The sequence below is a fragment of the Mustela putorius genome, unplaced genomic scaffold (assembly GCF_011764305.1).
Source record: "Mustela putorius furo isolate JIRA1106 unplaced genomic scaffold, ASM1176430v1.1 tig00003875_pilon_pilon_pilon, whole genome shotgun sequence".
Lineage (NCBI taxonomy): Eukaryota > Metazoa > Chordata > Mammalia > Carnivora > Mustelidae > Mustela > Mustela putorius.
Genome location: NW_025422026.1, coordinates 4,208,161 through 4,228,961, shown reverse-complemented (window position 1 = coordinate 4,228,961; position 20,801 = coordinate 4,208,161). Strand labels below are relative to the sequence as shown.

At 55.6% G+C, this 20,801-nt stretch overlaps 1 protein-coding gene across 3 annotated transcripts in view; it reads right to left on the bottom strand.

Annotated features, from left to right (window-relative positions):
• FSD2 (fibronectin type III and SPRY domain containing 2) overlaps nt 1-20,801 on the bottom strand; it is a 44,560-nt gene that overhangs the window by 3,228 nt on the left and 20,531 nt on the right. For 2 of the 3 annotated variants that reach the window (XM_045067307.1, XM_004763669.3), the window contains exons 4-15: nt 20,643-20,688; nt 18,996-19,617; nt 18,768-18,863; nt 17,009-17,239; nt 15,724-15,746; nt 14,649-14,770; nt 12,422-12,577; nt 10,564-10,698; nt 9,671-9,821; nt 7,329-7,462; nt 5,270-5,402; nt 1,251-1,427 (exon numbers count right to left, since the gene is read on the bottom strand). In XM_045067307.1, coding sequence (XP_044923242.1) covers nt 1,251-1,427; nt 5,270-5,402; nt 7,329-7,462; nt 9,671-9,821; nt 10,564-10,698; nt 12,422-12,577; nt 14,649-14,770; nt 15,724-15,746; nt 17,009-17,239; nt 18,768-18,863; nt 18,996-19,580 — 1,943 coding nt within the window. In that variant the 5' untranslated portion in view covers nt 19,581-19,617; nt 20,643-20,688. The remainder of the gene's footprint in view (nt 1-1,250; nt 1,428-5,269; nt 5,403-7,328; nt 7,463-9,670; nt 9,822-10,563; nt 10,699-12,421; nt 12,578-14,648; nt 14,771-15,723; nt 15,747-17,008; nt 17,240-18,767; nt 18,864-18,995; nt 19,618-20,642; nt 20,689-20,801) is intronic. The other variant, XM_004763670.3, reaches the window with a different exon arrangement.

The window sequence follows — 20,801 nt, the reverse complement described above, 5'->3', positions numbered from 1 at the left end:
AGCTTTCCCTCCCTCTACCTTCCTTCCAGCACAGCAGAGGCAAGACTAAAGCAAGAAATAGGAGTCAGCTAGGACACCCAATCCTCATTCTCCACTCGTAACTCCATCTCTTCACTCACATGTCCTTCCGAGGTGGGACCGCGTGCAACTGCTCTAGCTCGGGGTTGGCTTCTGACCTGCCTTTCCATGCTGTCTCGTGTTCCATCCTCTTCTGTGTTCTGTCCTGCCGCCACCCCCCCCCCCACTATACACAGTGTCTTTCTCTGCCCTTCGTTCTTACCTTTCTAGGAGAGGACCCTTTGATTTTAGTCTTACTTGAGGCAGAATCCAAAGAAACCCTGTGGCTCGGTGCCTCGTACGTCTCGTATTCCTCGAACTGGGCCTGAGGTTTAGTGGGGTCAGCTCTAGTCCAGCCATCTTACAGGGGAAGCTGGTCTTCCCACAAATGCGCGGGCTTGACAGACAGTGTTTGACCGTGATGGAGGCTCATAGGCAGAGAACACCGGCTCAGACGTTAATAGGATTCAGCAAGCCAGTGAGGGTCAGAGGCCCCACAAAGAGGTGCTGGGAAAATGGTGGGAAGTTTTACAGTTTTTGAGGCAAAGGGAGGTTGCAACAGTGGCTTTCTAAGTCTGACAATGTCCACTGGCCGGGGGGCCTCCTGGGATTTCTCCAGCTTTCTAGAACTAGTCCATGCCTACAGGACAGAGTGCTTTGCAGGAGAAGCAAACCAGAATGAGCCCTAACTATTAAGCGTCTTCCCACTGAAAGAGAATTGAGGCTTCAAATCAAACGTGTATGCATTTAATAACATGACTCGAACAGGGAAAACGAGTCGCTTAGTGGTGAAGAATGCTGTCTTTGGAGCCGGATGGCCGGGATTTGATTCCAAGCTCTGAAAACCCATGTTGGATGGATTATCGAACCGCTGGAAGGCCTAGCTTTCTTGTTTTTAAAATGGGATAATAGATTTGAGAAGGAAATAGGATAAAATATCTAAGAGTGTGGAACAGTGCTTGGCGCAGAACAAGCTCTCTGCAAATTTTAGCTATTTTTATCTGAAAGAAAAGCACCCAAAGCTGCTCCTTCTCTTCTCATCTGGACTTTAGGGAAAAGGACTAGAAAGGGCACCTGAAATACCCTAAAACATCCTCTGAAACACACTGTAGGCCTTCATTATTACTACTAAGACCTCCGGATCTGTTCTTGCAAAGTGAATGTTAACACTGGTTTTCCAGATGTTACTTTACCTCGATGATGCAAATCTGTGCCTCATGCACCAAGACAGGCGGTTTGCTCCCAGGTCCTCCTCTTTAGGGACATCGTCAAAGGCCACGCCCACTGTGTAGTTGGCCTGCTCGTCCACCTCCACCTCCCAGTAGTGGCGCCCTCGGACTGGAATTAGATTCCCCATGACAGCAACACACCTGGGTTTAGAAAGGAGCACGTGTGATTTGGGGCGGCCCAGCCTGGCCATGCTGGGCAGTGACGCCAGCTATTGGGGCCAGTCAGCAGGTGGTCTGCACATGTGGAAGGCGGTGTTCTGAACGCCTCCCGTGGGAAGTGGCAGCCCATAGGCAGAAGATGGGGACTCATGTCCCAAGAAGAGCGAAGAGCAGATGATCAGAATCCACCTCCAAGACGCCCCTAGGAACAATTACACTTAAAAAGGTCAGAGTTACGTTTTGTTTTACAACAAGGCAGCATTCTCCAGAGAAAGGTTCTTTTTGGAGATTTGGCCACATGAGTATCTCTAAAATGAAATTCGAGGTGGTTCCCCAAATCCCTAGGCAGATTTGTTCAGCTGTCATTAACACATGATTTCTACTCTCAAACCTCAAGTTAATTAATTAATTAATTAACCTATGGAAAGGCAGATGCCCACCTGCAGGGGCTCATTTGGCTGTGTCTGGAGTCCTGGAAGCTTGACGGCCCTAAATTCTCCCGCAAACAGACCCTGAGAGCTTGTTCGGGCGTTCTGGCAGGGGAGCGCAGCTACTCCTATACCGTTGACCAAAGAACGGTCCTCCTCTACCTGGGCAGGTCGTCCTCTTGGATCCCGCACGCAGCCTTGGGAGGGAGACGCATGGAGCAGCAGGGGTGGCAGGGGAGCCCCGACCAGCCAGCCGGATCAGCCGCCTCGACCCTGGTGGTCCACAGGGTGACGGCTGTCACGGCCAGATTGCCCTCACATCCTCAAACCCCCAGTCCTGAAGGCCATGCGAAGCTCTGGGAAGGGCACTGCACATGAACTCAATCCTTCTCTGTAAAATGAAGCCGTCTCTACTCCAAGCTCCAGACCCACACCTCCAGCCTCCTGCGGTCTCATTCAGAACGTCCCCGGCAGAACTCAGACCTTCCTACCCCTCCCGCCGGCCAGGCTGTGGTGGGGTGGGGTAGGTACCCCTCATGTCTTCTCCCTTCTGGGAAACAGACTCACCGCCTACCTAGTAACCTAAGTCAGCAAACTAAGACAGAAAAATAATGTCGTGGTTACAAGCTCAGCTTCTAGTTGAACTCTGACACCAACCCTTCCTTACCAGCAGTGTGCACTGGGCAAATTCCCTTACTTCTCTGTGCCTCAATTTTCTCATCTATCGAACTGGACTGATTACGGTTTGGACCTCACAGGCTGTTGTGATGATCCAGTGAGACCATCCACGTAAAGCACTTGGAACGTGTCCAGTACCTATCAGCACTCCATAGATTACGGCCCCTGACCCATCCCTCCCCTGCCCGCCCCGAAGCCAGCCGGCCACTTCTTGCCGGTGGTGTTTCGGGCCAAGGATCTGCGGAGTCCATCTCCTCTCATTCGCCCTCCAACTGCTGATTCTGTCAGGCCCCCGCGGTCTCCTCTCTGGTCTCCTTGTCCCCCCCACCCCCAGGCCTCTCCCCCACCTCCCCAGCTCACACTGTGATCCTTTTGAAATACGAATCTGATCCTGTCCCTTCCCCTACTTTAATTCTCCGTGACCAAAAGGGTACGGTGCAAACCGTTTTGCGCTAGAACGCGTCCATCTTTCCCGCCTCTTCTCATCCTCCCCTTATGGACTCTGCACCCGTGACGTGCCCAACCGCTCATCCTTCTCTGAACAAACGGCCTGGCCTCTCTGCTTCTGCTGTGTAAGGTTCTGAATCTCCCTTGTCGACCCGCAGGACTCCCGCTCATCCTTCCAGCCCTTCCCCCTGCAGGAAGCCTTCCTCCTTGGGGCTCCCACAATGCCTTATCTCTCATAGGTGTGCCCCTGACACCTGCGTCTCAGGTGGGCAGGGACAGCGCCTTCATCTCTACCCCAAGCACCCAGCACGGTGTTTCAGAGGGCACCAGAAAGACCGGTAACAGGATACTACACTGGGACTAACTCAGCTTGGCTGAACCCCAAAAGGCCGCCAACAGAACCCCAGATGGGGAGCTCTCCCATATTTCCAGGGGAGGCGCTAGACCACTGGCACAGGCCCCAGTGGCCAAAACCCGTTTTGCAGCTTTCAGTGCAACATCCGAGGGCTGGAGCCTGGGGTGGGGGGCGGATATGGGGGTATGCTTGAGGCTCTGTCTGCCTGGGGAGCTTTCCTGGGGTTCACATGCCAGGAGGGAGCAGAGGCGTGGTCAGAGGCGGGTGTTTTCAGGGGACTGGGTGCGGATGGAAGCTACTACAGGAAAGCTGTCCCCGTGTTGTTCTTGAGAGCATCCTGTCCCAGAGAGGTGCCACCACGGGGAGGCCACAACCTGGTAGCTATCCGACAGAGGGACACACATAGCCCTGGTACCAGCCAGGTACCGAAAGGGTGGAAAACAGGACAACAAGCCCCAAATGGCTAAGCCCCCGTCCTGCTTGTCCCCAAACTGGGACAAGTCATCAGGTCAGTGCTCTCAGATCTAGAATCTTAGCCAGTCACCCAGTCATCATCATCATCTGATGAGCACAAGTGAGGTGACATGCCTGAGAGGCCTTGCTGTCCCCTGAAATAATTTTTTTTTTAAAAGATTTTATTTATTTGACAGAGATCACAAGTAGGCAGAGAGGCAGACAGAGAGAGAGAGGGGGGGAAGCAGGCTCCCCGCTGAGCAGAGAGCCCGATGCGGGACTCGATCCCAGGACCCTGAGATCATGACCTGAGCCGAAGGCAGTGGCTTAACCCACTGAGCCACCCAGGCGCCCCCCTGAAAGAATTTAACCCGCCACAACCGCGGCTGCTCTGCCCACTCTAACGTCCGTGTTCCTGCTCACTCGGCCCACGGAAGTCTTTCATCCTATCCTGCACAGCTCCTCCACGCTCCTTTCTGCCCGCAGGACCGGACGCTGCCCAGTTCAGACAGCAGGGAGTAAAGCCAGTAAGATCTTCAAAATCTGCTTCGTTGAATTTTTTTTTTAAAAAAACACAGGTAAGACCTTTATCTCTTCCTACCCTGCCTGCCACCTGACCTTGGGCTGAATGGGCAGAGGCAGGTGGGTAAAGTTGCTTTCCACCGTACTTTGTGCACACCAACACGCGTATACACACTAACGCACTAGCACACAAAACAGATAGGCCAGCAGGGAGCCGGCATCAGAGGAAGAGCCAGACCCGGCAGAGTTGGGGCCCCGGGCATGGAGGCTGCATACCATATGCGGCAGTGGCCACTGGGGCCCCCGTAGGAGAGCCCCTTTTCCTTCTTGGAAGATCCTCCCGACTCTAAATCCAACCCACCATGACCTCGTCTCTTCCTGATGGCCGGGAAGCTGAGAGTCATGTTTCACATGAATTCCTGGAAATGGAATTTGCTCTTGAACGTGACCTATGTTCTTTCTCCCCCACTGCTTTGACTTTCCTGTTTCAGTAGTGTGTATTTGCTCTGAGTTCAAGTGTCCTCTAAGTATGTGGAAAGAAGTAAGGCATAAAGAAAGGGTTTTTCAACAGGTCTGGAAACAGCTGCAGAGCCAGACAGCCGGCGCCCGTCTTTGGGGGACCGGCCCCCGCTCCCAGGTCAGGGACTTGCGAAATCCCCGTCTTCCCGTCACCTGCCAGTGTGACCCTCGGCTGGCTTCGTGGTCGGACTCCTCCCGCCCAGGACCCAGCCTCTGTGGCCACATGTGTCTTCCGCCCACGCCAGCCGGACCCTTTCCCTCCCCCTCCTGGCTCCCCTCCCCCACCAGACCCCTCGGCCCTCATCTATCTCAGGGACTGCTTCCCCTCGAGACGGCGTCTGTCAGCACCCACTCGCACCTGAACAACAGCAAGTATGAGGGAGGCTCACAGAACGTTCCAGTGAGCGACTGACGAGAAGTACCTGCTAAACCGGGTGTTGCCAGGCAGCGGCTCCTTCAGGGGGGTTTTCCTTTCGCTTCGCACGACCGTAAACCCGTCGTCAGCCACAGTCAGCCAGGGATGGCAGGTGTGCTGGTTCAGGGGAAAGCGGCTGCCTGCGAAGGTACCAAGAGCCCGTCACCGCTGCCATCTCCTCTTGTAGCCGGAGCCTCGCGGGGTGCCCCCTCCTGTTCCCCCTGCACCGGGCTCCCTGTGCCCAGCCCCCAGCAGCGGTTTGCAAGTCTTTGCTGTTTCAGGCCTTACCAATCACTCTTAGAAACTGGTGCTGTGGGGCACCTGGGTGGCTCAGTGGGTTAAAGCCTCTGTCTTTAGCTCAGGTCATGATCTCAGGGTCCTGGGATAGAGCCCCGCATGGGGGGAGGTCTTTGCTCTGCGGGAGCCTGCTTCCCTCTCTCTCTCTGCCTGTCTCTCTGCCTACTTGTGATCTCTGCCTGTCAAATAAATAAAATCTTAAAAAAAAAAAAAAAGAAAGAAAGAAACTGGTGCTATTATTCTCCCTCGTAGAGGAGAATGCTGAGGCACAGGTGGTTAAAAAGATCAACCGGCAAATGACAGATCTCCAGTTTGAACCCCCAAGCCCCTCCGATTCCAAAGGCTTGGCTCTGAACCAGGAGGCGGCAAACACCGTGTGCAGGTGGGAACCTCTTCCCGCCGGCCGGGGAAACAGGAACCAGGGAGATTGTTACTGACGTGTCTGACACAGAGAAGTGAAATTCAACATTCCGACTAGGGCTGTGGGGGGGGAGGGGAGGAGATGACAGCCCTCCCCAAATCATGGTTAAAACAAAAATCTCATCACAAAGTGGTATGAATAGATTTAAGAACAAATTATTTAGTAAAAAAAAATGCATCGTTTGAGAGCACTGTAACTCACTGTCCACTCCCGTGTCTTAGCCGAGTTCTGTTCTTCTCCCCGAGTTCCTGTCAAGTCACTTCTCTTCATCTCAGACCTGGGTTCAGGCGTTACCATCTCAGCCCAGGGCCTTGAGATGGAGATCTGAGCTGAGATGGAGAGTCGGAGCTTAACCGACTGAGCCGTCCAGAGGCCTCATTCGCAAATACACTCGTAAAACCTGTACGAACAAACTAATTCAGAGATGACCGAATAATCGGGGGCTCGCTGTCCCTTTTGCTCTGTTCCCTTTCACTGAGACAGCCAGACTTTGACATTTCAAAACCACCGGGTGGGCACAGCAAAGGAGGGGGACCAGCCAGGTTAAGGCAGGCCCAGGGCCTACCGAAGAGAAAAACCCGAGTCCTAATCCCAGCACGAGCCTGCACCAGCTCTGGGGACTTCAGTGGCCCCTCGGCTGGTTTTTCTCCAACCGTGTGGAAGCAACACAGGGAATTAATCACACAGCTCTCCTCCTGGCGCTGGAAAGGTGGATGGAGTGACACAACGTCCCTCATGAAATGGCCCCAGTCAGAGCCCGGGCTCGGGCGCCCTGCTTCTCCTGGGAAGGCAGAGTTAGGGAGGGCTGCGAGCCATGTCTCTGCTCGCTCGAGATCTGGCCTTGTAGGACAGGAGGGTGGCAAGTGCACAGGGCAAGGGGCTGGGCTTGGGGGCGTGGCACCCCCTGTGGCCAGACAGGGCCTAGGGAGAGGCTGAGCGGCCAGGGCCAAGCTGGGCCTGTGGGTGGCTGGGAGACTCTTGGGCAGACAGCAGAACAGGAGACCGGCCACGGCCTACAGCTCCTGCTGGGAATAATGATGCCCTTCCAAGGGCGGCATGTGGCCTATGTGAGCAATGAGGTATCTGGCCACCGCAGTCCAGGGTGACAAGCCTCTAGCCCACCTGAGGGTAAGGAGAAAATGCCTGAGCCGTCCCGTTTGCTCTGCCACCAGACTGCTCTGTGACTTGGGCCTCCAGTCCCCTGTCTATAAAATGGGACCCCAGGGCCTTAATGTCCCCAGCCCCTTCTTGGCCTGGCTTGCCGTATTTTCCAGTGAAGTCACACAGCTCTGCTCTGCCACAGGGTGGCTCCCTTAAGTCCCTGAGGGCATGTGGCCTGGGTGCGTACCTGTGGTGTGGACTGTCACGGGGTCACTCCTGGCACTGGGGCCCCCCATGTTGTGGGCTCGCACGGACATCGTGTAGCTCTGCCTGCGCTGTAGCTGCACCAGAGACTCGCAGGCTGGGATGCCCACCACCGACCTGGGCAGAGAGGCAGAGCTGCGGTTACCGCGCGGTGGGGCCAGCCAGCCAGGTGCCAGCACCAGGCCTCCGCTTTGAAGCTGGGAATTTAAACCCAGCCTCGCACCCCTGTCCTCCGACCACCAGCAGCACAGCCAAGAGCGTGTCCTCCCCACACTCCACTTTCCTCGCTCCCTTGTGACTCCCGGTGTGTGCAGCCCTCTTCCCTCCAGGTTCCCCACCGCGGGGGCCTGGGCACCTAGCCCCACGCCTGGCATCTAATGTCAGTGGAGGCAGGCGTGAGGTGGGATGCCATGGGTCCCCTGCTGTCTGCGGGGTCCACCGACCCGAGCCCAGCCCCAGGCCCCCAGAAGGCCTCCGTCTGTGTTGGTGACAAACAGAAGCCCCCAGCCAATTTATTTAAATTCTACCAGACACGAATATGAGCCCATAACGGCCACTGTCTAGTCCTGTGACTGCTAACCCTGCTTCAGTCCAGGGGAAAAGAGAAACCTTCAAGGTGATGCCCGTTTCCCGAAACGATGCCCTCACCCAACCGGGCCTGGCTGTCCGGTCATGGAAGGATGCGGCCCCAGGCCAGTGGGGCACCTTCCCATTTCGTTCAATAAACATGAACCAATTGGGGCGCCTGGGTGCCTCAGTGGGTTAAGCCTCTGCCTTCAGCTCAGGTCATGATCTCGGGGTCCTGGGATCAAGCCCCGCATCGGGCTCTCTGCTCAGCAGGGAGCCTGCTTCCCCCCTTCTCTCTGCCTGCCTCTCTGCCTACTTGTGATCTCTCTCTCTCTTTCTGTCAAATAAATAAATAAAATCTTAAAAACCAAACAAAGAAACCTTAAACCAAGCACCTTAGGTTCCGGGTGCCTTAGACAGAAGCTCTGGGGAAAACTCATGTAGTCCCTGGCCTCACCGAGCTCACAGTCGGGCTGGGCGGAGGCACTCCTCAGGCCACCACTGGAGGCAATGGAAGGCGGTAACCATGACGTGGTGACGGCGTATGATGGAGTGCCTGATGCCACAGAGGGACACCCGAGTGAGCTCCAAAGAATGACTTGGAAGTCACTGGATGACACGGGGACGGGAGTCTCCACAGAAGAGCCACGTGGCAGGACGGAGCCCAGAAGCAGGAGAGCTGGAATACGACCAGGGGACTGGAGCCACAGAAGGAAGTGAAGCTGGTGTGGGATGAGCTCGCAAAAAAGGGCTCGTCTGTGAGGCAATGCTGTCTTTTCTTCAGGATGACTGGTCTGTACTGGGAGAGTGGGGACTACCCCACATCCCCCAGATCACCGACCCCCCCTCGTCTGGGCTGGTGCGAGGTGCCAGGGGCTCCTAACGTGTCAGCACAAACTGCAAAGGAAATCGGGATCACTCTGGTGGCCAGAGCCACAGGCTGTGCACTCTTGGGATCTGCAGGCCCCTGGGGCAGCTGACCCAGCCCTTGCCCACCTGTGAGCACCTTCAGCTCTGGGGACCTGGGGTGGCCGTGAGCCTTCCACAGCCTCCCATGACGGGCACAGAAGTCTCTGTGCGTGCAACTCTAACCTCTATTGTTTTGGCTCAAGATGTCCTCCTGCCCATTAAATTCCAGGTGGGGGGGTGCTTTACGTTCCTCCAGCATCTCATGCATTTGTTAGTTTTCTTGTTTTCTCTTTGCTCCCTGGATGGTCAGTGCCGCCGGGCAGGGATTTGTCTGTCTAGTCTCCCAGAGCCCAGGCACCAGACCCGGCACCACCGAGGCCCACAGCGCGTGCTAAGTGAATGGAAGGTAAAACGTCACTGGGCTGAGAAAGCCAACCTGAGGTTTAAAGCATTTATTCACGTGTCATGCACCTTCAGTAGTACCATTCCAGCAACTTCTTTTTATTTTTGTTTGTTTTTATGATTTTATTTATTTGAGAGAGAAAGAGCATGAGCAGGGGTGGGAGGGGGAAGGCAGAAGCAGGCTCCCCGATGAGCAAGGAGCCCGATGTGGGGCTCGATCCCAGGAGCCCGGGATCATGACCTGAGCCGAAGGCAGATGCTTAACCGACTGAACCACCCAGGCGTCCCTATGTTCCAGCAACTTCTCATGAAAAGGAAGCAGCCCCAGATTGAGGTTGCCCTGTGTCCCAAACTGACCTTCCCTCCAACCCTATGCACTTCCTGGGCTATGTCACCGTGTCAGGCATCAAGGACTCTTGTGCCCAGCAAAGGCCCCCCGGGACTCACTCGGTTACGCCCGAGGCTTCAGGTGTTTCCACCTGGGTCAGCTCCACCGTGTACGAGTCCACGGGATTCAGGTTTCCAGACTCCCAGCAGATGAGTGCGGCCTCTTCGCAGCTCTGTATCTCTTTGCTTTTTATGATGGGAGGGGAAGGCGCTGGATGCGGGACAAAGGGAGAGAGGAACAGCCGTTCTGCTCACACGCAGCCAGTGGGCCCAGAGCCTGACCAGACAGCACGAGCACGGTCCTGGCACAAAGAGATTTCCCCAGCCTCCCGCCTCCCAAACCCCTCTACCCCCCTGACGCCCCACCTCCCCACTGAATTCATGTGTTGAAACCTATTCCCCAAAGTGATGGTCTGTGGGGTCCCTGGGAGATGAGGAGGGGGAGGAGGACATCTCTTATAAAAGAGAACCCAAATTGCTCCATGGCCCCTTTCTGCTGTGTGAGGACACAGCCGGAACTGAGCCCACCGTCCCTGAACCTGGAAGGCTTCTCGGCAGACGCTGAATATGCTGGCTCCGTGATCCCGGACCCTCCAGCCTCTGCAACCCTGAGCAGTAATGTCTGTCGTGTATGAGCCCCTTGGTCCATGCTGCTCTGTTGTGGCCACCCAGACGGACCGAGATGCAGGGCATCCCTTTCCCACATTCCAGGAGCAGAAGGAGATTGGAAGGTTCTATGCCACTGTGATTGCTTTTTGATATTTTGAGACCAACTCTAAGCAAATGTCCCTTCCACACTAGGAATAGAGATTTCATGTATTCAGTGAAAGAAAAACACACAGGTATTCCTGCCCTGCCAAACGAAGTCAAGGGTCCTGCCACAGCTAGAAAGCCGGGACTCCCGGGTCCCCTGGGGTCAAGGTCCTGCTCCAGGCACAAGTGGGCCCCCTTACCTGTCATGTACACTGCCCGCTCACTGGTGGGGCTGGAGCCGGCCCTGTTCTGAGCCGTGACCCAAAATTCATACTGGGTGTTTGGCACAAGATTTGTCACTGAGCAGTACGTTTCCTTGACAGTCATTGTAAACACTGAAAAGAAAAAAAAGACAAGAATTCAACTCTAAAATTGGCCAGGTAGCTCCAAGTTAGTTGTGCTGAATCTCCCTATAGTAGATTACAGAATTGGCCCCCAATTCCCTCCATCCCTGTATGTGCACTCTTCCACAGTGTGGTTCGGTTTCCGCTGCCAGCCCTAGACAGGCTCAGCCACGGGACTTGCTGCAGCCAACGGAACAGCAGCAAGCAGGATGCTGGGAGAGGCTCGGGAAATGCCAGAATACGGGGGCTTGTCCTCTTGCTGCTGGGAACACGTCCGTTTCCACGCGAGCAAGCCAGAGCCAGCCTCCTGCACGATGAGATGGGGTGCCACCCAAGTCACCCCATCCATCCCAGCCATGTCCTTAGATCTGTAAGGGCGGCCATCCCAGACCATCTGGCCCTACCCGAGCTGGCCCAGACCAGAAGAATATCCAGCCAACTCACAAAATTACAAGAAATAATAAATGTTTGTTATTTTAACAAACAGGCTGCGTATATATGCATGGAGTAGGGTGGGATAGGGTATTTTTACGCAGCGAAAGCTAACTGATACACCTCCGATCCTCCCCGGACTGGGAAGGCTGTGATAACGCATGACACCACCACACACTGAAGGTTGCGGGAGGGGTGGGGGTGGGGGGATAGGGTAGCCGGGTGATGGGCACTGAGGGCACACATGATCAAACACTGAACTCTGCCTCTGGAACTAATACACTCTACGTTAATTTTTATATTAACAAATAATACATATAATACACTCTATGAATTTAAATAAAAAAAAAAATTCCCCTTCCTTCCTGGTCCCTGGGCAGAAAAACCATCCTTGCTTTCAGCACCTAGAACTCTCTACCTGCCTGGCCTGGTACAGAACTCTGTGCGGGAAGCCTGCACACAATGTGTCCCCACAGACAGCTCGTTTCTCCTGGGGTCTCAGTCTCCACGTCCATAAACTGGAAATCCCCAAGCCCTCTCCCCCAACCTCGCTCTGCCTCTATGCACACAGGATAGGCCTTGCCAGGCTAGCTGTGGTCCCCCAATTTCCCCAAGGGCTCAGCTGGGGCTCCTCTAATGTCTGAACCTCTCTTTTCAACAGGTAAATGGCTTATCTGTTACGTGGGGGCAGGGGCGGCAGATACCCCAGGCTTAGCCCCACACCAGCCAGCTGCATTTCCCTGGGAAGAGGGTGGGCTGCCCACGTGGAGGTGAGCGTCTGTTCCCAGGAGACTGCTCGGTCTGAAAACGCAGGTCTGAGCACCAGTGGCCCCCCTCACCCCTCACACGGGTCTGGGGGCTACCCTTCTGGTCTCTACCAACACAGGGCTGCTCTGAGAAGAGCCGGCCTACCCTTCCCTCACATGCTCACATGGGGCCCATCAGAACCATGACAGTCCAGCTGGGCCTCCTCCAGGAAGGGCGTCCCCATCTTCCTGCACACAGTGCAGCCCAGGCATCATCCCGGGGCAGCTCTGGCCCGACAGCTCTATCCACACTCCAGATCCCCTAGCCTGGCCTTGTGACTTGCCCCAGCCAACCTGCCTTTCTGGCCCTTTCTGCCATGCTCCCCCACCTGCATCCCGTTCTCTAGGTTGCCCCTAGATCACGACAGCCCCCATGAACTGGATGTGTAGACCGCTCCCACCTCTACCCTCTGACTGCTGGGAAGGCAGGGCCCGGCCTCTGAGTGCCCTCAGCCCTTGCAGAGCACGGGCCTCACCTGCTTGGTCCTTCCCGGGTGCGCTGTCCCGCACTGGCCGGTAGGACAGCTGATAGCTCTCCACGGTGTCGTCAGAGTATAAGCTCCAGCACACTCGGACGGAGGACCCCGTGGCAGAGTTGGGGGCCTGTGGGTTTATCACTGGAGCAGAAGGAGCTAGGTAAGGACAAGGGAGAGAAACACACAAGTGAGGAGCCTTACGCAGAGGGGGAGGGGAATGGCCCCGCCAAGGGACTACTGGTCCCCGGACTGATCTTCAGGCTTTGGAAGCGGACACAGCAGCCCAGACTGGACAAGGTCGGGAAGGCCGAACGTCCCAACCTTGAACTTGCGAGCAACAACCAGCATGTCCATTCCTACTCTGACAAAGCCACACAAGCGTGGGGCGGAGGGGCCTGTGACAGGGACTCGGGCTGGTGTGTGGTTTGCCAGACCTGCCCTAGGCACGGGTCCTTGACCCCTTCCACGCCATCCAAAGACGCAAGACAGCCAGGACCACAGGGGTGTGGCCGCAGCCCGAAGTGAGCCACGGAGGGAGAGAATCCCTTCAACAGGGAAGCTCTGCTTTCTCTGGGGACGGGTCCAGCAGCCACATACTTGTTACAGTGAGAGAAGACTACGCTGGGTGCCGCTACGCTTTGGAGAACTATCGTCTTTAGTCTACTGAGTCAATTTGTTCATTCTCTGTAGGCTAGTACTTCTGCCTCCCTACTCCCCAGACTCACACACCACTAGGAAACACTCCTGGTTTTTCCTCCATCACTCTTCTCCCATGGCAGCACCTCCCTCCGACCCAGGCTTGGTACAACAACATTCACTTCCGATGGTGACATCACTCCGTCCAGGTAAGAGCACAACCAAACTCCAAGGAATTTACCTAGCCACAGCTCAGCCTTGCCTCTCTGCTCAGAGCCTGGAAGGTCCTAACATGACAAAGGAGGGAGGAAGAGAAAGAACCTGTATCCCGAACTGACAAAGTCCAGGATGGACAGCAGGGTCCTTCTATATCCTGCCAGCAACAGCCCCACGGCAAGTAGAGCAGAACCTGCAGTGAGAGGAGAGATGGCCCAGGGGCTGGGAACCACTCAGGACACTGCAGATGTGGGCAGGAGGGGCACGGTCTGCACGGGACCGGGACTTAGGGGGCGAGGTGTCCATGTGTCTCAAGCACTGACTGGGGTGATTGTGCCTTTCCTTCCAGATGCTGGGGCCCGATGATTTGGGCAGCACCATCCCTAGAAGGGATCATCCAATGGACATCACAGCTCGGTGAAATCACCCCTTGAGCCATGAGTCTAAGGAAGGCCTCCAAGATTTATAATTAATGATGTCCACTACAGTGTGGTTTGTAATGGGGAAAAACCTAGAAACATCCCAGCATCCAATCTAGTTGAGGACTCAGTAAACAAATGAAGGTATATACCCATTAAAACGATGTTATAGGGGAACTTATCGGTACAAGAAAATGTTAGTCATAATTGTTTTGATTAAAAAAAGCAGGTTACAAAAGAGAATAATTAACTTATTTCAAAAAAATCTATGTAAAAGAAAAACCTAAAATGATACATACAACATTTTTATAGCATAGTTGAGTGTTGGGGAGAAAGAGAAGGCAAGCAGTCAAAACAAAAAAGCTAAATTACAATATTATTCTTAGAAATAAGTAATTACAACAATATTCTGAAGAGCAATCTGGTACCATGTGACGTGCCCTACACATATTACCTCATGCAGCTGTCACCCAGGCCCCAGGAGGCATTATGAAGTCCATTTCCCAGACAAGGAAACCAAGACTCAGAGAAGGCAGGGAAGTTGCCCAGAGACACATAGCTAGGAAGTGGCAGGCCTGGGATTCTCACCCGCTCCGTGGGATCCTAAAACTCATCTCCCAGCTACTGGGCTCGTTAAGTAAATAAAATCTGGGCTACTTACTTGGACTGACTCAGGCAGGCAGAGTCTGGGCAGACTACAGAGTAAAAGTATTCCAGCGCTGCCTGGGGCCTCTGTTAGCTCCCTGGAAAGTGGGGCAGGCACTTGCCCTAGGAGAGGTCAGCCTCTGCTCTCCCCCTTACACGCCAGGAAGATGTGAAATGAGAACGGAAGAATACTTGTTTCTAAATCTTGATTGCTTTTAGCCGTCAAAGGTCTAACTCAAAGCTCCGGGAGCGGAGCCCGCGGGAAGCGCGCACAGGGGCGCGCACAGGGGCGCGCACAGGGGAGCACGTACCCGGGAGGGCGTGAAGGGAGCACATGAGCTGCTCCACGTCGGAGAAGTCCAGAGTCTGGTCTTCGAAGTCGGGCTGTGTAGTGATCTCCACGTCTGTGTCTGTATTCAGGAACTTCCCAAGTCTGTGGGAACGAACGAGAATGAAGGGGCAGCCCCCCTTAGGGAGTGTTGACTGCGCTGGGTCACCAGTGACACATAAGAAGGGCCTCTTTGCTGAATTCTTACATCTTTGTTTTAACATGCTGTTAGCTGCTTTCTGCCATCTGCTTTGGCGACTGACCCGGGGGTCTCCAATGGGGCCTCCAGGAGGGATGGGTGGGGCTGATGTGTGCATCTGAGGGGAGGCGGGGCGGGGGCGGCGCTCAGCGGCAGGGCACGTGCAAATGCTGACCTGGAAGCTTCCAGCCCTTCACGTCACCCCAGGGCCTGACGTGTGCAGACTCTGGGCTTTCTTCTCCATGGGGCCAAGCCTACTCAACCTGCTGTCCATGGACGGGGGCCCTAAGCGGTCCTGCCTCCTGGAGATCATGGGGTTTGTGAGGGGCAAGGGCAGAATCTGAAACCAGGTCTGTCCTTTGCCAGAACCTCTTCTCTTAACCCTTACGTTATCAAGCTTCACCATCCATGTTGCTGTACAGACGGTGTCTCCTTTAATTCCCATAAAACTCTTCCTGCCTGCAGATAAGGAAGGTGGGTCCTAGGCTGGCTGGACTCACCCAGGGCCCTGGGGGGAGCAAGACAGAACACCTGTCTGACTCCACAATGTCACACTTCCTGCGGAACAGCAGCCTGGGTCCTGGCACAGCTGGGGGTGCTGGGGACACTGGGCCCTGGTGAAAGGAGCGGCTCAGGGAGGAGACCCGACCACGGGCTTGCTGGCCGGCCCGGGCATCCCACTCCCTTCCAGCCCTGGGGTCCTGAGATTCACAGCTAGTGACTCTTCCCTCCAAAGCCACTGCTATCTGACCTTGGGGCAGAAACTGGGACCAAACGCCCAAGGGGAACTGAGTCTATCTGGATAAGTAGAGGAGTCAGGAACAGAACAAGGAAATACGTTTCAGAACAAAAATATTACCTGTCAGCCATGGCCACAGCGTCCTAAAAAGGAGGAGGAAAAGGAGAAAGTATCAAACTGATTTTGAAAAGAAATTTCTTTTTCGAACTATATAATGATATAAACACATTTTAAAACTTGGAAATGAGGAAAAAGAAAAGCAGCAGCTGTACCCCCCACTCCAAAGAGGCCACCCCGCTGAGGCTGTGCTCCGGCTCGGATGACCGGTGCTCCCGGGGAGGCTGCGTAAGTGTGGCACCCCCGCCCCGGCCCCCCGGCCCCTCTTATAAATACTCCCTTCTGCTCCGCCAGTTTCAGACGGACCAACAGTCCCCCAAAGGGGATCTCCAATGCTAATGCAGCCAGGCTTCTGCTAATGGACATCTCGGCTGCTTCTGAGGTTTCAGCGTCACAGAGCAGTGAGAACACTGTCGTACATGCCTCGTCCTGCATGTTTGGGATTGTGTCTCTGAGACGCAGCGACAATGTGGGACCAGTGGTTCGCGAGGTCTGCGAATCCGGGGCTCTCACGGAGCCGGCCAACTTGCTTTCCAGCTTCTGTTGCAGGTCCCTTGCCCCAAGCAAGAGCACGAGCGCCAGCACCAGCAGGAAGGAAGTGCTGCTGGGCTTGGAGGGACCCCCACGAGGTCAGTGTGGAGGCGCATTTGGGAAGCTCGGGAAGCTGAAGGCCCCCTCCCTGCCCCTCATCCCAGACACCAAGGGCCCCAGATTCCTGTGGGGTCATGGGAAGAAAGGGGACCCCACCTCTGACCAACATTAACATTTCCACAGCCCGAGGGCATGGGGCCTTGAGGTCAGATTTAACTGGTTTCAAGGAAATAGAAAAGTTGATGTGTGTGTGTGTGTGTGTGTGTGTGTGTGTGTTTGCATTTATAAAGATTTAGAATTGGTGCCCTTTTAACTGGAGAGCTGGAAGTGCCTTTTTAGCCTGGACAACCTCCTCCCCAGGGCTCCAACACCTGAGCTGACGAGAAAACTCTCCAAGGCTGACTTTGCCCAGCTTCCCGGCGAGGGGACGGGTCTCCAGGAGGGAGGAACTGAGGCTGGCAGAGGCCCCAGCCACAGTGGAGGGAAGGGCTCCGCCATGTTCATGTCTGTTGAGCCTCTCACTGTAAAGCTGTGCAGGGACATGGGGGACCGCCCCGCCATCATGAACATCCAGGAACCAAACGGAGGCTGGCCGCGGTGGTCAACAACAACGCCTCCAGGCAGAGAGGGAACACTCTAACCCGCCCCAGCCATGCCGTCCCTCGGGTTTGTGACCTCATGTCACCTCATGACTGACCTTGATGAAGTCAACCTTCTCCTCATGGCACATCTCCTCAATGGTTTCCATGAGCTCCTTACAGGTGTCGAGGTTTTCCCCACAGCTGACCAGCTGTCCATACAAGGCTTCCAACTTGGCTTTCTTTTTCTCCCCTAGAGCTTGTATTTTTTCTTCATATTTTTGAGCGAGTGTTTCCAAGATCTCATTGTAATGTGACTCAAAGTTTTGTTCTTGTCTCCCGAAGTTCTCCTACAAGACAGGTAGACGTCAGCCATCATCTCAGTGGACGTGCCGCGTCTGCTACAGAGCCACTGGGGCATGGAAACGTACCCACCCGGAGCTGTTGCAGTCGCCTCCCCCTGTCTGGTCATCTCTGGCTGGGGTGCTGGGCAGGGGGCGCCATGGAGGCTAGGACCAGGAATCGGCGGCTAGAGCCCCGCGGCGTTCTCTCCTGGAAGCGTCTCGCACCCCTCCCGCTGCGCCCTTACCCCAAGCTGCCCCCCTCCACTGTGGCCACTGCGACCTCGGAAGGTGGTCACTGAGGTGTCAGCCTGCTGCTGCATCCTTGGACCTTAACACGGAGATGTTCGCCCTGGGATATGCCACCCAGCTTTCCCTCCTGAGCCCTCAGCGTCTCACGACGGTCACCTCCTTTCCCTGATGCTCACATTGCACAAATGCCAGGATCCCACGGACCCTCACATCAACTAAGAGCCGGCTGATGGGGAAGGGGAGGAAGGGCTGCGGCCGGACAGCGCTGTCAGGTAGGCGGGGGAGCACAGGAGGGCAGTGCTGAGTCTGGGGGCACAGCAGAGGAGTCACGTTCACACACGCCTGTCAACCCCTGGCCCTCCGGCTCGGGCTGGAAGGCCAAGAGAGCTCTGGCTTCTGACAGACGCTGGCCTCACCAGACAACAGAGACATTTCCCAAGAAAAGGCTCTCAGGACCGGCTCGGGGAGCACCTGCCAAGCGTCTTCCAGGAGCACAGCACTTGCTTGCGATGGCCCCAGTGCTGGTGTGAGAAACTGGGTAAAACTCAGAGCCCTCGCTGCGGGGGACCAGCTTTGGTCTGAGGGCGAGCTGCCCATGCGAGTGTAAGGAGTCCGTCTAGGGGGTCGCACAGGTCTCCCTCCCACCGCGACCTTACGCTCGAGCCTTGCCTGTGCCCTGCGTGGGGGAGGAGTGCAATAGTCCTCTGCCCGATCACGAGCGGGGGGATGATGTTCCAGCTTCATGGGAGCGGGGTCTGGGGCTTGGCTAATCCACCCGAGGCGCTCTGTGGCTACAGCCCGAGGCTGTGTTGTGAACAGAAGCAGAGCAGGGCAGGAAAGGGGGTGTGGAGAGTCTCAGTCCTGGCGCCCCTTCCCTGGCTGGTGAGTCTGGTGCTGGCAACCCCGTGGTGTGGTAGATACCTAAAGGGCTCACGCAGGCGACTGTGACATGTTTGGTGGCAGGCACGGATGTGTATTCATCTTACGAGACACAGATAAGAGTCGGGCGCACGAACAAGGAGGGATGGGTGTCTTGCTACACCCGGTCAAGGAAGGGCCATGGAAGAGCCCAACCGCTGAGCACGGCTGAGGCCAGATAGAGGAGAGTGCGGGGTTCAGGAGGGAAGGCGGGCAGGTAAGGGGCTCCATGAGGTACATCCCCAACGTGCCCTGGAAAGACAGGGCGGGAAGTCGGCGCAGATTCCGGGACTCGCAGGGTCACAGCCGCTGACCCGGCCGCCTGCGGCACGTGTGCACCGGAGACCGCTTCTACACCCGCTCGTACCTCCACCGTGATGAAAACCTCCTCCAAGTGATTTGCAAAATTCTCCATCTCGAGAATCTGCTTTTCCAGTTTGAACATGTTTTTGTGGACTTCATCCTGGCGAACAGAGGTCGGCAAGCAGCCATTAGTGCTCTCCTCCCTCCCGAGCAGGCCCTTTCCCTTCCGCCCCTGCCTGCCCGCCGGGGTGCGCAGGCCCGAGCCACAGAGCCACGGAGCCCAGCTGCTCACCTTGGCGCTCTCCAGGGCCTTGTCGAGGGCCGTCACCTCGTGCTCCCTGTGCTCGTCCGAAACCTCCAGCGCCCTTACTGGAGCCCTGCAGGTGACGCAGAAGACCAGGGCGGCTTCGTCCTCGTCCTCCTCCTCGGGGATGACGTAGCACTCGTACTCCTCGATGGCCCGGCCGTGCGCGCACCTGTAGGTCTCTCGCAGGCCCGGGCCCGTGGCGCCCCAGCCCACGCAGCCGCGCTCCCCGGCCTCGGGCCCCCTTTGCCAGTCCCTCTGCGCCCCAAGCGGCAGATGCTCTGGAACCTCCGTGCAGGGAGCGCTCCCGTCCGCCAGCTCGGAGCCCCACTCGCCCGCACCCCCGAGGGCGTACAGATGCACCAGCTCGTCCACCTCCTCCTCCAGGGCTCTCGGGGCCTTTCCCAGGGCCACGCTCCCGGGGTCGCTGGCCTCCTCAGCCATCTCAGCGTAGACTTCCCTTCCTGTCCGCGTGGCCCCTTCTGGGAAGGGGTGCAGCCGGTCCTCGGGGTCATACAGATCCAAGGGGTAGAAGTGGAAGTCCGGGGGAGCCCCCGCAGCCTTCCCATCCATGGCGCTTCTGCACCTGTGGGCTCCTCCCGCGCGGCTCCTAGGACACAGGGAGAGGGAGGGACCCCGCTTACCAGAAAGCCATCCCAGTGAACGGCCGCTGGATGGGCTCCACTCACTCCCAATGTTTAAAACGTCGCCCGAGCAGCTCAGCTGCAGTTTTACTTTGAATCATCCAGGAAGAGTGGTTGACCTTCTCCAGGAAGGAGGGGCTTTCTAAGCTTAAACGGGGCCAGAAATTACCAGAGAAAGGTCAATAGGTCCCTCCTGACTCAAACAGAGGCCAAATAATGGGAAGTGTCTCCGCAAGAATGACTAAACATACAGTATAAATTGGTGGAAAAAAAATTAAGATTGTAATGAATTAGCGTGCAAGGACAATCCATGAAGTAATCACTTGGGCAAAACCACTGGGAAATGGTCCACCCTTATAAGTGACAGATAACAAATAAGTAAGATGCCATTTTCGCCTTCTCAGTAAGCAAATATTTTAAAATACACGATTCCCCAAGGCTGGGTAGGGCCCAGAGACAGGAGGGCTCTGGGGACCTGTGGGTGGAGTGCACACGAGCCCCCCCTTTCCAGAGGACAAACTGGGTAGCATGGACCAGGAGCCTTAACCATGTCCCCAACCTTTGAGCTAGTAATTCTCATCAGGATCCCGAAGGGAAATATCCAATACAGGGGGAAAATGTTTTTATAAAATATACCCACCGCAAATATTTTTGGAGGGAGGGGCAGAGGGAGAGGCCGAGAAAGAATCTGGAGCAGGCTCCACACCCAGCGCTGAGCCCAACACGGGGCTCAATCTCCCAACCCCGAGATCATGACCTGAGCCAAAATCAACAGTTGGACACTCACCCCACCGAGCCACCCAGTGTCCATAAAAATTTTTATGACAGGAAAACAAAAAGTAAAACCCTAGTGATTAGGAGAACGGTTAACTGAGCTAGGATACACCTACTCTATAGAACACAACGCAGACTTTAAAACACTAGGGAGAGCAGATGATAACTTGCGAAAGACTTACGGTGTGACATTAAGTAAAATAAACAGAACACTTACTCTACAGAGACTGCGATGTTTACCCTTTAATGGCGGTTCGTAAAATCTAGAAAGAAATAATAAATGGTAGAAGTAGTAAATACAACATAGGGAGTGGCTCCTACTTATTGAGCACTTACTGCATGCTTTCTCCAGGCTCAGCAGGTTTTAGGCATACCC